This window comes from Chionomys nivalis, chromosome 7, assembly GCF_950005125.1.
Source record: "Chionomys nivalis chromosome 7, mChiNiv1.1, whole genome shotgun sequence".
In the NCBI taxonomy this organism is placed as follows: domain Eukaryota; kingdom Metazoa; phylum Chordata; class Mammalia; order Rodentia; family Cricetidae; genus Chionomys; species Chionomys nivalis.
The window spans coordinates 40,331,931-40,345,688 of NC_080092.1; the positions used below are offsets into that span (position 1 = coordinate 40,331,931).

Below are 13,758 nucleotides of genomic sequence, written 5' to 3' on the forward strand. Positions count from 1 at the left end.
CAGGGAGCTCCTGACCAGGTCAATGAGAGACTGTTTCAAAAAACAAGGTGGACAGAATATGAGGGATGATATCTTAAGTTGATTTTTGGCTTTCACATGCATGTACAAACATGTATGCAAGCATACACACACATGCACACACACATACATATACATGTATACATACTCACACCAAGTTAGTGTTTTAAACCTCTGCATAGCTCACTTATTATCATGCAGCATAGCAACGTAAGTAGCCACTGCTCATCATACAGTTGTTATATCAGGTGTGTAGGACTTACATCCTCATGCCAGTACCATGTAATACGAATCATCACATCTGTGGCCTTCAAGGCAGCAGGGACATTCCATGACTTTCTTGGGGACAAGGAGCTGAGCCAGGATTTAAACCAAGGACTAGCATGCTCCATAGCTTGCTTTAGGGATTGGCTTTAAAATGTCAAATCTAGAGTGCCTTAAGGCTTTGTGAGTGCAGCGTCCCATCCGTCCCATCTGTGAAAGAGTTTGTTTATTTATTTACTTTTAATTTTTGGTGGTGCACCCTTTAATTGTAGTCCTTGGCAGGTAGAGGCAGGCAGATCTCTCTGGTCTACAGAGAGAGAGTCAGGGCAGCCAGGGCTACATGGAGAAAAAAGCAAGGAAGAAAGAAAGAAAGAAAGGAAGGAAGGAAGGAAGGAAGGAAGGAAGGAAGGAAGGAAGGAAGGAAGGAAGGAAGGAAGGAGGGCCCCTTTCCTGGAATCTGCAATAGACATAAGTGTTTTTAATAAACATGATGGTATGTACTGAGTGTACATAGCGCTGGGTTGTGTAAGCACACTACCACACAACACGCATTGTCCATGGAGCAATTCCTTCTCCCTTTCACCCTTTCCCTTTCCCACTAGTCCCCTAGACAGTTTCAATTCACTTTTGTGTCATATATATATATATATATATATATATATATATATATCCATGATTTTATATATCTGTATGAATTCTAGGAACCACAAATGACAGAAAACATATGATGTTTCTCTTTCATCCATGAAAATGTTTTATTGACACCACTGAGGGGGATTTAAAGTTCTCCCAAGCAGCTGCTGTGCCAGACTCTGGCTGCCTCATTTAGTGCTGATCTTGACAGATCTATCAAACCCACCCCTTTAGTAGACTATAGAGAGCTGAATGTGCTGAGTCCTGATCATTCAAATAAGTTTACAGTAGAGTTACCTTCAGGTTTAGTTTCCACCGAATCTGAAATTCCAAATTGTACATACTCAAGTTTAATGTACACATTCAAATTTTGTAGCAATAAAGATTAGCAAAACATTTAGAAAACCCGCTGATCCTACAGTTTCATTTCTGTGAACTTATGCTAAAGTGGTTATGAATGATGGGAACAAAGCCATTTGTGCATAGCTTCCAGGTAGCTTAGAATATAACAGTACAAGAAGGAAAAAGCCAACACTGTGGAGCTATGGAGAAGTAGGTATGTCCTTGGGTCTGCCCCACTGATTGCTATTAATGCTTAAAAATGACCATGTGTGTAATATGTAGTGAGATGATAGAATGATGGAAATGATTAATGTGTAATACATAATGTTGAATCGTTCTATAATTACAGTGGTAAAAGCTGTGTTTTCTACATATGAAAAATTGGGGAAATTTGGACTCTGAGATGGCAAACAATTAGTGTTCTTTTACCCTTTATCTCAATATAATTACCGTAACATATGCATATAATATATTATACAGTGATATTACATGATAATACACAGAGTGATAGTAAACTGTCTATTTAAACTCAGTCAGCTGTTAGTGAAATTCAAAATATCAGGGTGTTTGGTCTGACTTAACTACAGCTACAATTTACCAGAAAGTTTTTTTTTTTAAAGATTTATTTATTTATTTACTATGTATACAGTGTTCTGGGGCACCAGATCTCATTGCAAATGGGTGTGAGCCATTATGTAGTTGCTGGGACTGAACTCAGGACCTCTGGAAGAGCAGTCAGTGCTCTTAATCTCTGAGCCATCTCTCCAGCCCCAAGTGTGTTTGTTTTATGTTATCCCTAAGGAACTGAGAAACTGTAACTAGCTTTGGTACTCCCTTATGTTGACTGGCAACACTGGAGACAATTATTTTTGTTTATTGGCATGAAGTTGTTCTCTAGGTTTGAATTAAGGGTGGGGAGGACCAAATCCCAGCAGGGTAAAGAGCCACCTCCTCCGGAGGACCCCATCTCTCTCCTGACACTTCCTGATTGTGGTGCAGAGTGGTTCCTGGTGGGCAGCTCTGACAAGCAGTGACACATTCTAGGAACCACAAATGACAGAAAACATGTGATGTTTCGCTTTCATCCATGAAAGTGTTTTACTGACACCACTGAGGGGGATTTGAAGTTCTCCCAAGCAGCTGCTGTGCCAGACTCTGGCTGCCTCGTTTAGTGCTGATCTTGACAGATCTATCAAACCCACCCCTACAGAAATGGTTCCTAAGGACTCTCTAGAGGAGCTCTTAGGGACTCAGAACTATCAGGAGTCTGGGGAACACTCCGGAAAATTTCTGGGCCTCCTGAAGACTTTTCACAATTAGACAACTTCCAATGTGTTGACTCTTCCCTGTGGATGGGTAATCAAGTGATCTTGCACAGACAGCAAGCCTTCCCATCCCATACCTGACACCTCAGCCTCATACCTCAGCCCTCAGCTTTTTTAACTCAGCTCTCATACCTCAGCGTTCCCACTTCGGTCCTCCCATCTCAGCCTCCCACCGCCGCCTTCCCACCTCAGCCCTCACATAGCCCCACCTGCAGCTCTGGATAGCTTCATTTCTGGCCATCACCTCCTCAGTAGAGTGTTGTACCTCACAGGCACTGAGTGACACTCTTACTTCTTTCTTTCTATTGGTACTCCCTGACAACTTAAAAAAAATGAGTGCATTTGGCATATATAATTTTTTTTATTTAAAATTTTAATTAAAAATTGATAAAACACAGTTTCCATGCTTGCGTAGTTAAAAATTATGCCACTGTTTTAGAATATAACAATGTAAAATTCTTTAATCAAGATAATTAGCATACCTGTCAATCCAAATGCCACATTCAATGAAGAGAATATTTTAAACTTACTGTTAATGAACTTGAAATCTGCAATAATCATTTTCTGCATTCACTAGATTGTGTTATAATACATTCTAAGTAAAAAAAAAATCCCTTTCTTTCTCTTTAACTGAGGAGTTGTGCTCTTTAATGGGTCTTTAAAGCATTCATTTACTTATTGCATGTGTCTCTGTGTGTGTTTGCATGTGTCTGTGTGTCTATGTGTTGGCATATTTGGAGGTCAGGGGACACTTCGTGGGAGTCATTTCTAGCCTTCTATCATGTAGGTCCCAGGAATTGAACTCAAACTGTTAAGCTTGGCAACCGGTTCCAACACTCAGTAACCTGTAACTTTTCAAATATGGCATCTGTGATGGTTAATTGTCATTGTCAACTTGATTGAGTCAAGAATTGTAAAGGACATTATTGAGGGATATGGTGTGTGTGTGTGTGTATTTTCAGAGAGGACCCTGACACTGGGCATCATTCCATGGGCTGGGCCCTGGACTGAACAAGAATGAAAAGAGAGAAAGCTGTGTAAGCACCCAGTGCTTCTTTCTTTCTTTTCCCACCCGCCTGGATATGAACAAGCAGTGTCCCATAGGCACTGGACTTCCCTACTGTGACACACTGTGCCCTCAGATGGGGAGCTAAGCAAACCCTTCCTTTGTAAAGTTGCATCTTGTCAGGGACTCGGTCACAGCAAGAGAAAAGTCATCAACACAGCTGGGGACAGCTTCTCAGGTCCTAGTGCTAAGCAGCATGTCTTGCAGACCTCCTGCAGACCTTGGCCATTGGGTTAGGTTGTTCAGCCCTGGACTTGGTGTGGTTCTCCTCAAGACTTTAACCTTCTGCACACACCAAGGCACTCTGTGAATCAGTCCTCTGGAGATGTCTAACTCCTCTTGTCCCTGGTCTCTTCCTCCTGTTTGAGAGACCTTGTTGAGGGTTTCAGCAGGCACAGTTCCTGCCCTGGAAGGGCAGCAAATAGTCCCTTTACCTCGATTCTTCTGCTGTGGTGAGTGTGCTAGTCATGAGTGAGGCGTGATCCGGGCAGGTCAGTGGCTTCAGGCTGTGCACCTCCATTATAAGGCCCTGCAGTGGCTCTGTAGGTCTGGGTGGGCTCTCATCCTTCCTCTGTGGTTGTCATCTGAGCGCTGTGGTTGTTCCTCACTGGTAGTGCATATTCATTGAATTCAGAGTGGCAGCCGCTTCTCCTGAGTCCTTCTTCCCCTTGGCCTCTTCAGAATACTGTGAGTACTGCACACCGGTGTGTGGCTGACACTGGGAAGATGCTGCCTTTGAAAAGAACATGTCTCTCCTTCATTAGAGAGCATCTCACACTCGGACATGAGGCTAGACTAGGCCAAACCAGCCTCCCACGTGAGGCTAGCCCAGGACCAGGCTGAGAAATGAGGCCATTTGTCACCTCTGGTGTTAGGTCGGTAATACTTGTTAACCATTCGTTTGTGGAGAACACTGGTGGGAGAGAGACAAAATTGAGGAGGAAGAACTTAGGACTACTTCTCGTGGGGATCTTAAAATAATAGATCATATTAGCTTTCATTACACTCTGAGGACCAGAGATTAATGTGATAATGTCCAGTCATCATATGAAAACAGAGCTGGTCCACTGAATGCTTCTTTGTTTAGGGCCACATGGTGTAGAGCTCGGAGCTCAACACTTTTCATACTTATTTTATTTAAATCAATGCACCTGAGCAGCTGTGGTCACTCACCATCCACTGTGAGTGACCATTTTAGGAGGATCCAGTCCTCCTTGAGGGACAGCACAGCACTGCACCCCAACATTGTTGGCTCCCAGCTTCCATCTGCATCGTGGCTTTCCCATAGTGCACCGTTCTTCACCCCCAGAGGCATTTCCACATTACTTTTCTGTTACATAAAAATAGGTTGTTCCCATGATAGCACTGAGGATGTGGCAAGATTGGTTTCAGAGAACATTCTTATTAGACATTTATTAATGAATTGACCATAGATGGTGTTGTAGAGACTATGAATGGGGTGGGATCATTCTTAAAAATCCAGAGCAATGTTCCCTGAGCCTTGGGTGTGGGACCTGTGTTATAGATGGTTCTCTGCATTTTGAACACTTGTGGCTTTCTGTTAATGGTCTCTATTTGCCACAGAGGAGCTTCTTTGATGAGGGACGAGAGCTACACATATTTGTGGGCATAAGGACTTGCTATGTAGACCAGGGTACCCTGGAACTCGCAGAGACCTGCCTGCCTCTGCCCCAAGTGTTAGGATTGAGGGGTGTACCACCATACCTGGCTTCTACTTCAGAATGACTCGTCGACTGACTACTTTCCTCAGAGCAGCAAGCACCTCCTTGTTCCTCAGGCTGTAGATGAGAGGGTTGAGCATGGGGGTGAAGATGGTGTTAATCATGGAGAGTATTTCATCCTGTTTTGAAGTGTGGAAAGAGCTGGGGGTCATGTAGATGATCATGGCTGGCCCGTAGTAGAGGCTGACTACCGCCAGGTGAGAGGAGCATGTGGCCAGCGCTTTCTTCCTGCCCTCTGGAGAATTCATTCGGAGCACAGTGAGGAAGATGAGCAGGTAGGAGGACATGATGAGCCCCAAGGGGAGAAGAACAAACACGATGCAAATGACGGACACCACTGTCTCGTACAAGGACGTGTCCTCACAAGAGAGCTTCAGGACAGCAGGCATCTCACAGAAGAAGTGATGAATTTCCCTGGAGCCACAGAATGGGAAGTGCATGGTGTAGATGGTGTTGATGAGAGAATTCAGAGCGCCTCCACCCCAGGACGCTAGGGCCATCCACAGACAAACTCTAGAGTTCATGATAATTGAATATCTCAAGGGATTGCAGACAGCCACATAGCGGTCATAAGCCATGAGGGTCAAAAGGAGACACTCACTACCCCCAAGGGCAAAGAAAAAGAAAATCTGGGTCCCACAGGCGACTTTGGAGATGCTTTTCTTTCTGGAGAAGAAGTTGATGACCATCTTTGGGACAGTAGTGGAAATTAAGGCCAAGTCAATAAAAGAGAGATGGCTGAGAAGGATGTACATTGGGGTGTGGAGCCGAGAGTCTGCCCAGATCAAGAGGACCAGGACAGCATTCCCAGTGAATGCAATGACATAGATCAGGAGAATGAAAGTGATGAGGATGCCCAGATAGTGCAGCTCTGGGAAAAGTCCCAGAAGTATGAAGTCTGTTGAGGTCCCATTCCCTCTGTTCATGTTCTGGACGTCCAATGTTGAGCTAGGCAGTGCAGAGAAAATATTAGAAAGTGTGATCAGAATTACATCCTTTGAATATCATTATCAAATCAAAGAAAAACAAAGTTGACAGCTGGGACCAGCTTTTTTGTTATAATAAAACCCACCCTTGTGAAAATACATTTGGGTATGAAAGGTGAGGTCTTCAGACTGAGGACAGGGCTACTTAAATATGTTGTATATGACATAGCACTGATGTAAGATGGTACAAGTATGGGCAGACCAGAGGGGTGCCAAAAACAACGGACCACAGAGCAGAAGAGATGGTTCAGAAGTTAAGAGTGTTTGCTGCTTTTCCAAAGGTCCTCAGCTTATCAACATCTAGCAGCTAGTTCACACCTGCTTAGAACTCCCCATCCAGAGGTTCTGATACCCTCTCTGGCCTCCGGAGCCATCTGTAAGCTTGTACATATAGCCATAGGCATAACACACACACACACACACACACACACACACACACACACACTGGATTCTTTGGCAAAAAAATGCCTGGTGAGGAATTACCATATTCCTATGATTAAGTGTTCAAGTTGTAAGAACAAGAGCACAATTAATCATGCTATATTTGGCAATTTGTAAATACTTTTTAAAGTTCTTGAGATTTGAATGGTTTGCCATGTATGTAGCCTTGTATTGGAAACCTTTCGCAGGAGCAAGAGATGGGCAGCTGGCATGGAATATCATGGTGCAGAAAAGACATGCATATACGGACTGACACATAGTAGATGACTCCAGAGGAACCATGATTTGGGAGTTAGGGATACTCTGTCCCCTTCCAAATCACTGACTTTAAGGACCATGTGGTGGTCTGAAGGATGCTGGGGTTCCTTTTAATGCATTCAAACTGAGAGGATGATTGTTATCTCTGGTCATCTGCCTCGTGCAGAGCTACTTACAGCAGCAGGCGTGAACTGTTTTTTTTCTATAAGAGCTTTTGCATTTCAGAGATACTTTCTTTGAAGTAAAGACAAATATCACTGAGAAGTTACTGCTCCATGCTTACTTTTTCTGATATTCTTAGTCAAATGTAATCACACAAAATGGAACAAATTTTTCTAGAAACAGGTTCCATTTGAATCTTGCAGTCTGGTAGCTCAGTGATCACTTACATGTCAATATGTTGACAGCTGGTCTGGTCAGCACATCAAAATGTAGACTCTTTACTAAGATGACCCAGGAGCTGGAGTATATCGCAGTGATAGTCTTACATGTTCAAGGTCCTGGGTTAATCTCCAGCATCCCAAACAGAAATCCTGACTCACTATTTGCCTCAGCCTCTGCTAATAATCTTATTAATTTGCTTCTGGTGGAATCACTTTGTTAGGTGGGATGTGCTCGATGGAGGCATGTTTTAGAATTTTCAGGTGGATGCGTAACACATACAGCTGATGGCTCTGGGTAATGTCACCCTTATGATGCAGGTACTCACCTACCCACCTGAATAGAGCACCATCTGACTGAATGTGAGCTTGTTCTCTACCACCCTAAGTGTAATTATGGGATGTCCTAGAACTAACCTGAAATGAAACTCAATCTTGATTCTTGATCCCTGTCTAAAACTGGGGACAATGAGATGAGAGATTCAGGAAGCTGGCTTTTGGGGTCCTTCGGTACTCTGTTCAGTGTCCCCGACTGCTTCGGTTGTAGCGTGCTCCCAGCCCCCTCCTGGGCAATGCTTTCACAGCAGACCCTCACTCTGGCTCTGCTTCTTTCTTCCTTAGGGACTGGATGAGACATCCTCCCTCTCCAGAGGTCAGATGAGACAATGCTAGCGATCTCTTTGGTCTCTAAAGCACATTAGATGCTGATGAGGGAAGGGGATTTGGAAGATTTGCAGATGTTCATACACCCTTGAGGTGTTCTCACTCGCACAGTCCCCATCCCCAACCAGAGAGAGGCATTTGTCACAACTGAACTACGTATCCTTGTCCCCCCCGAAAGACTAGAATTCACTCTATATGGGAGGTTTTTTAAGACAATAAAAATTAGTTTTAATTTGAAGGAGGGATTTGCATGTGGTGATGGGCTTTGAGGTGAGTAGGCCACCGAGTGAATGAGGCCTGGCCTCTTCATCAGCAAGACCTTTGTTCTGCCTGTTCCACCCAGATGACACGTTTCTGGTTGTTGATATGTCTGCTTAGGAGAAGCCTGACTTTATTGGTCTGTATCTCAGTGCCATCACATAACCACCTAATTCCAAGAAAGGGCAAGTTAGGAGGAAGGGAAGTGTACAGGGGGAGGGGAATGAACCTGTTGAGACAAGTCTGGGAGCCCCAGAGATGCTATTTTAAGCATTTACCCATGTAAACATCTATTTGATACTACTGGTTAAAAGGGGCTATCCCCTATAGAAACATTGTTCTACCTTTTCAGATCATCAGCACGCGTGGTCTCAACACTGGCTGATCAGGTCCTAAGTCAGTACCAACACACAGTCAGGGTCTACTGTCTTCTTCTTAATGGCTGCCTTAACACACTTGGATGCTGCAGGCTGAGTTCTGTCTAGATTTCTTCTAGAGCCAGGCTAAACTTACAGAACAATTAGATAAAAATTAGGGTTATAAAAAGATAATATAGATAATTATGAAATTCAAACACATTTCTGGAAGAGAAGAAATGTCAGCCTATAGAAAGCTGATTATGGTTGAAGCAGTAATCATGGCTTGCCACACTGAGCAGGAAGTAGCCCTGTGGTAATTGCTTTACCAGTCACTCTCACGGCACACTGTGAGGTTGTTTGGTGGTAGCTCATAAACATAAACCACTTCGCTTGCCCAAGACCAGCACAAGAACAGTCCCTGGATTTGATCCAGGCAGTCGGGGCACACTTTCAGCCCCAGTACCTTTAAAATGGTCACCACCATAACACTGCTCATACCTCCTCAATCTTGACTAAGAACCACGTCAGGAATGGGGCATCTGGCTGGAATTGGGGTCAGAAAACACATCATTGGGTGGCCTTTATTCTCTGCTCCCTCCTCCCCATCTCCTACTCCAGGCAAAACCACTGTTCCTACTCAAATCTGTAGATCTGAGGCTTTGGGGATAAAAAAATCTTATTAATTACTATAGAGCACAAATAACTACCCCTTAAAAAGTCTTCCATGGGACTGAGCCTCACCTCACCTCAGCGAAGACCAGATTATGAAGCTGGGCATGCCCAGTGAGCGATGACTGCAGAAAATGTGGCCTATTTGAACGGAGTCTTGCTTCTCTGGAAAATCCACTCAGATGACTGGTTGGCTTCAGACTCACAGAGTAGAAGACAACTTGTCCATGCACAGTGCACAGCAATTAAACCATGACACCCCAGGAAACGAGGACTAATTGCAAGACTGCATCTCAGACAGGAGCTGCCTGATGAAATGGATGCCTCCCTTACACAAACACTTCTGGGAGCCCGCATCACCTTTGTCCTCTGGGAATCCTGTCTCAAGACGTCAATTAGTTGTGTTCTCTGATAGCTGCTTGAGTTTCTTCAGGATTCCAGAATTGTTGTCTGATCAAGTGGGAGGAACTTTAGAGGGTGATGCTTAGGTCTCATGGGGCATCTGAGGTCATAGAGCTCAGGAATGTCCACTGGAGAGATATTCTCCCAGATAAACACAGGTACAATCAAATGTAGAAGTTGACTAAGGGTTACTTCTGAATTTCCCACATTTGAATTCTGCGATGCTTTGAATTGAATTCTTTCACAGTCTCATATATTTTGTAAAATATGCTTTGATTATGTTCTCCCCTATCTCTTGCCATTTCATCTCTCACTTCCACCAAACCCTACTTCTTCCCCCAAGCCTCCCTGTTCCCTGTCAAGTCTGCGTCTGGGCCAGAACTAAGTTACCTTGTCCTTTCATCAGGGTTTCTGAGAAAGCTTGGGTTGGCCTGGCTCTCAACACTTACCAATGGCCGTTAGAGTCCTGGGCGGGGACACAGTAGCATCTACAATTCCTACATTCTATACCACAAGTCTGCCAACTGGCAACTCAAAGGAATTTATCATTTCTCCCATGATGTGCTAGGGATGTTGAAGATCTCTCACACAGACTCTTCCCGAAGGTCTTTGGGAAGGGCAGCTGCATTTATGACAATCACCTTGGTTCTATCATGGTTTCTTCTATGTTCGTCTTCCTCAGCGTTCTTCACATATGTTCCTCAAGGGAGGGGCACAGTCTAGGGTACCCATCCTCTCATATTTTGGAGGTAAGTCTGCTTAAGACTCTGTGCTTATGTATACACAGCACTAGTTCCCCCTCCTCTCCTGAGAGGGTGCAGGCTGCACCTATTTTGTAAGATCCCCACACTCTGATGGTCAAGGCGTTGAATACCGATTAATGTATGTATTGGCTATTTGTGCTTTCTCTCCTGAAAATCCCTGTTGATGCATTCAACCCTCTCTGCCTGCTGATTGTGGATGTAATAGGACTCATTGCTTCAAATGCCTGCTGCCTTCACTGCTCCACTGTGATAGATTGTGCCCTTGAACTTTGAGCCAAGATAAATCCCCATTCACTTAAAAAAGAATCTACTAAGCTTGTTTGCAGATTATATCATTTGCTCTTTTATATTTAATTTTTAAGATCTTTGCATATTCTGGGTCTAAGCTGTCCATCAGATGAATGCTTGGTAGATACTCTCTTCTATTTTGCAGGCAGGGTGGTCTTTGTCTTGTTCTTTGTCTTTGCAGCAGCTTTTCATTTTGGTGCAATCTCATCTGTCAGCTCTTGCTATGGTTTCCTTGGCTACAGGAGAAGGTCAATGCCCATATCAGATCTTGTGGTGTTTCTCTGCTTTTCTATAGTATTTTAAGGGTTCCAGGTCTCACACTAAGGTCTTCTATACACTCCGAGCTGGATTTTGTACATGAGAGATAGGGATCTAGTGCCATTCTCTTGGGTCTGAATATCCAGTTTTCCTAAGAGCCTTTGTTGAAGGTTGCTTTGCTCCAGTGTGTGTGTTTGGCACCTTGTGAAGAACCAGATGGCTATAGTTGGAGGGATCTGTTTTCTTTAATTGGTCTAAGTGTCTGCATTTGTGTTACGATCATGCCATTGCTCTTATCATGGTTCTGTGATGATATGACCTTAATTAGAATATTGCAATCCTTCTGTTCAGGATTTCTTTAGCTATAAAGGACCTTTTTTTGTGTTTCCATATTCATTTTAGAATTTTTCCCCCTGTGAATAGTGTCTTTGAATTTTGATGGGGATTGCATTGAACCTATGGTATTCTTTTGGAAAAATGGCCATGTTTACGATTTTAATCTTACCAATCTCTCAGTATAGGTGGTCTTTCCATCTTTTAACATTCTCTATGGTTATTTTCTTTAGTGTTTTGTGGCTTCCTTTAGAGAGGTCCTCAACTTTGTTGGTTGAGCTTATGTTGTGGGTGGGATTCCCCTCTGTATGCTATGTATATATTTTATTACCATGGGTTAATAAAGAAGCAGTTTCGGCAAATGGCTTAGCAGAGTAAAGCCAGATGGGAAATCTGAACAGAGATATATAGAGAGAGTTGGCGGAGTCAAAGAGTTCCCATGTAGCTGTCAAAGGAGAAAGACACCAGAACCTTCCTGGTAGGCCACAGCCTCGTGGTGATATGCAGAGTAATAGAAATGGGTTAATTTAATATATAAGAGGTAGGTAGGCCAGGCGGTGGTGGCGCACGCCTTTAATCCCAGCACTCAGGAGGCAGAGGCAGGCGGATCTCTGTGAGTTCGAGGCCAGCCTGGTCTACAAGAGCTAGTTCCAGGACAGGAACCAAAAAGCTACGGAGAAACCCTGTCTCGAAAAATCCAAAAAAAAAAAAAAAAAAAAAAAAAGAGGTAGGTAGGAATTTGCCTTGCCTAAGCCATTGGCCAAGCAGTATTGTAATTAATATAGCTTTTGTGTGATTATTCGAGTCTGGAAACCAACGTGCAGTCTCTGTTTACAAGTTTATGACTCAGTAATGTTTTTGACAATAGAATTGTTTTCCTGGTCTCTTTCTCAAGAAACTCACACTGGTTTTATATTCTTATTACTTGAGGATTTATATTTTTTTAAATTTCTAAGTGTTCTTTGATGGAGTGTTTGGTATCTTCTAGGTCTAGGGTCTTAGCATTCTTTTGAATCTTTTGCTATTTCACCTACTTAAACAACGCTGTGATCAGTTTCTGTGAAATTGTTAACATTTGGAAGAAACACAGTTTTCCCTTGACTCTACGTTGAGATCTGTGCCAGCACTGGAAGAACAACACTTATGCTTTGACCATTTTAGTGAGACGTCTTCTCTTGAAAAGGTGTCCTGGCCTTCCATCTGGGGTGTAGTGCTTAACCCAAGATTCATTTTCTGTGTGTTTTCCCCATTGCATCTCTGGGTGTTATCAATGAGACTTGGAACTGCTCTCACTGGTTCAAGCTCTGAGTGGCCCACGTTCTCACCAGATCTTTGCAAATCAGGAAGAAATATATGCTTAGCTATAGGAATGTCTACATAAGACAGAGAGGCCCTCCGAAGACAGCAGAGCTTTCTTTGCATATCTGCTTTGCACATGGAGTTCTAAGACTCAAGGGAATTTCACACAGTATCTTTGCAGGAGGTCTAGGTAAAGAGGGGATTGCGGTAAATGGAGAGTTAAGTTAATGGATTTGACTATATAGGACGCATAGATAACTGGCAGACGTGTAAAGGGAATTGTTATGGTGGAAACATTCCTAGCCTGTATCAACATTCAGAGACAGTACTGAATGAAGTGAGACCTCTGCAGAGCAGCACAAGTTGCAAGAGACAGAGGAGGCCACGTCTATGCAAATGAAGTGTTTTGGGAAGGGAGGAGCACTAGAGCCCGTGACCCCAGAGATAGCACACAGAGCACAGAGATGTGGAGGATTATACCAGAGTGTCCCACACCTTACCAAACAATCTGAAAAATCTGCCCCGTAGATTGCAGTGGTTTAGTATTTACGACTCATGACTGTCTGGTCTATATTGCTGTATGCTGGCATCTGGGCTGTTGACTCCTAGGCTGAGGTAATAGGTGAAGGTTGGTAAATTGCTTCTCCTGTAAATGCATGTGTCGTTAGCAACCTTCCTGTGCAGCAATCACCCTCCCACTCACTGTCTTTCCTGGGCTATCTCATGCAAGCGACTTTCTGGCTGCCCTACTCCCCCCAGGTTCAGACCAGTTGCCCTGCTCACCCTACGTTCAGCCAGGCTGCCCTGATCACCCTTGGTTCAGTAGGACTGGCCTGATATTCCTAAGTTCAGCCCAGCTGCGTTGATCACCCTAGGTTCAGTCTGGCTGCCCTGTTTGTTCACAAAGTGGAAATTAAAGGTAGTGACTGTATTCTTGATGTTGCTGGGATAATTATAGGGACCAGCTGACCTGTTGAGCGTGCCTCAAAAGGGGAGTGAGGATTGAGAAA

The 13,758-nt window shown here is 43.7% G+C and overlaps 1 protein-coding gene across 1 annotated transcript; it reads right to left on the reverse strand.

Moving 5' to 3' along the window:
• Positions 1-5,380: 5,380 nt before the first annotated feature.
• LOC130878609 (olfactory receptor 2T2-like) lies at positions 5,381-6,325 on the reverse strand. The gene has a single exon (XM_057776643.1). The coding sequence runs from the start codon at positions 6,314-6,316 to the stop codon at positions 5,381-5,383; it is 936 nt and encodes a 311-aa protein (XP_057632626.1). The 5' UTR covers positions 6,317-6,325.
• Between the last annotated feature and the right edge of the window lie 7,433 nt (positions 6,326-13,758).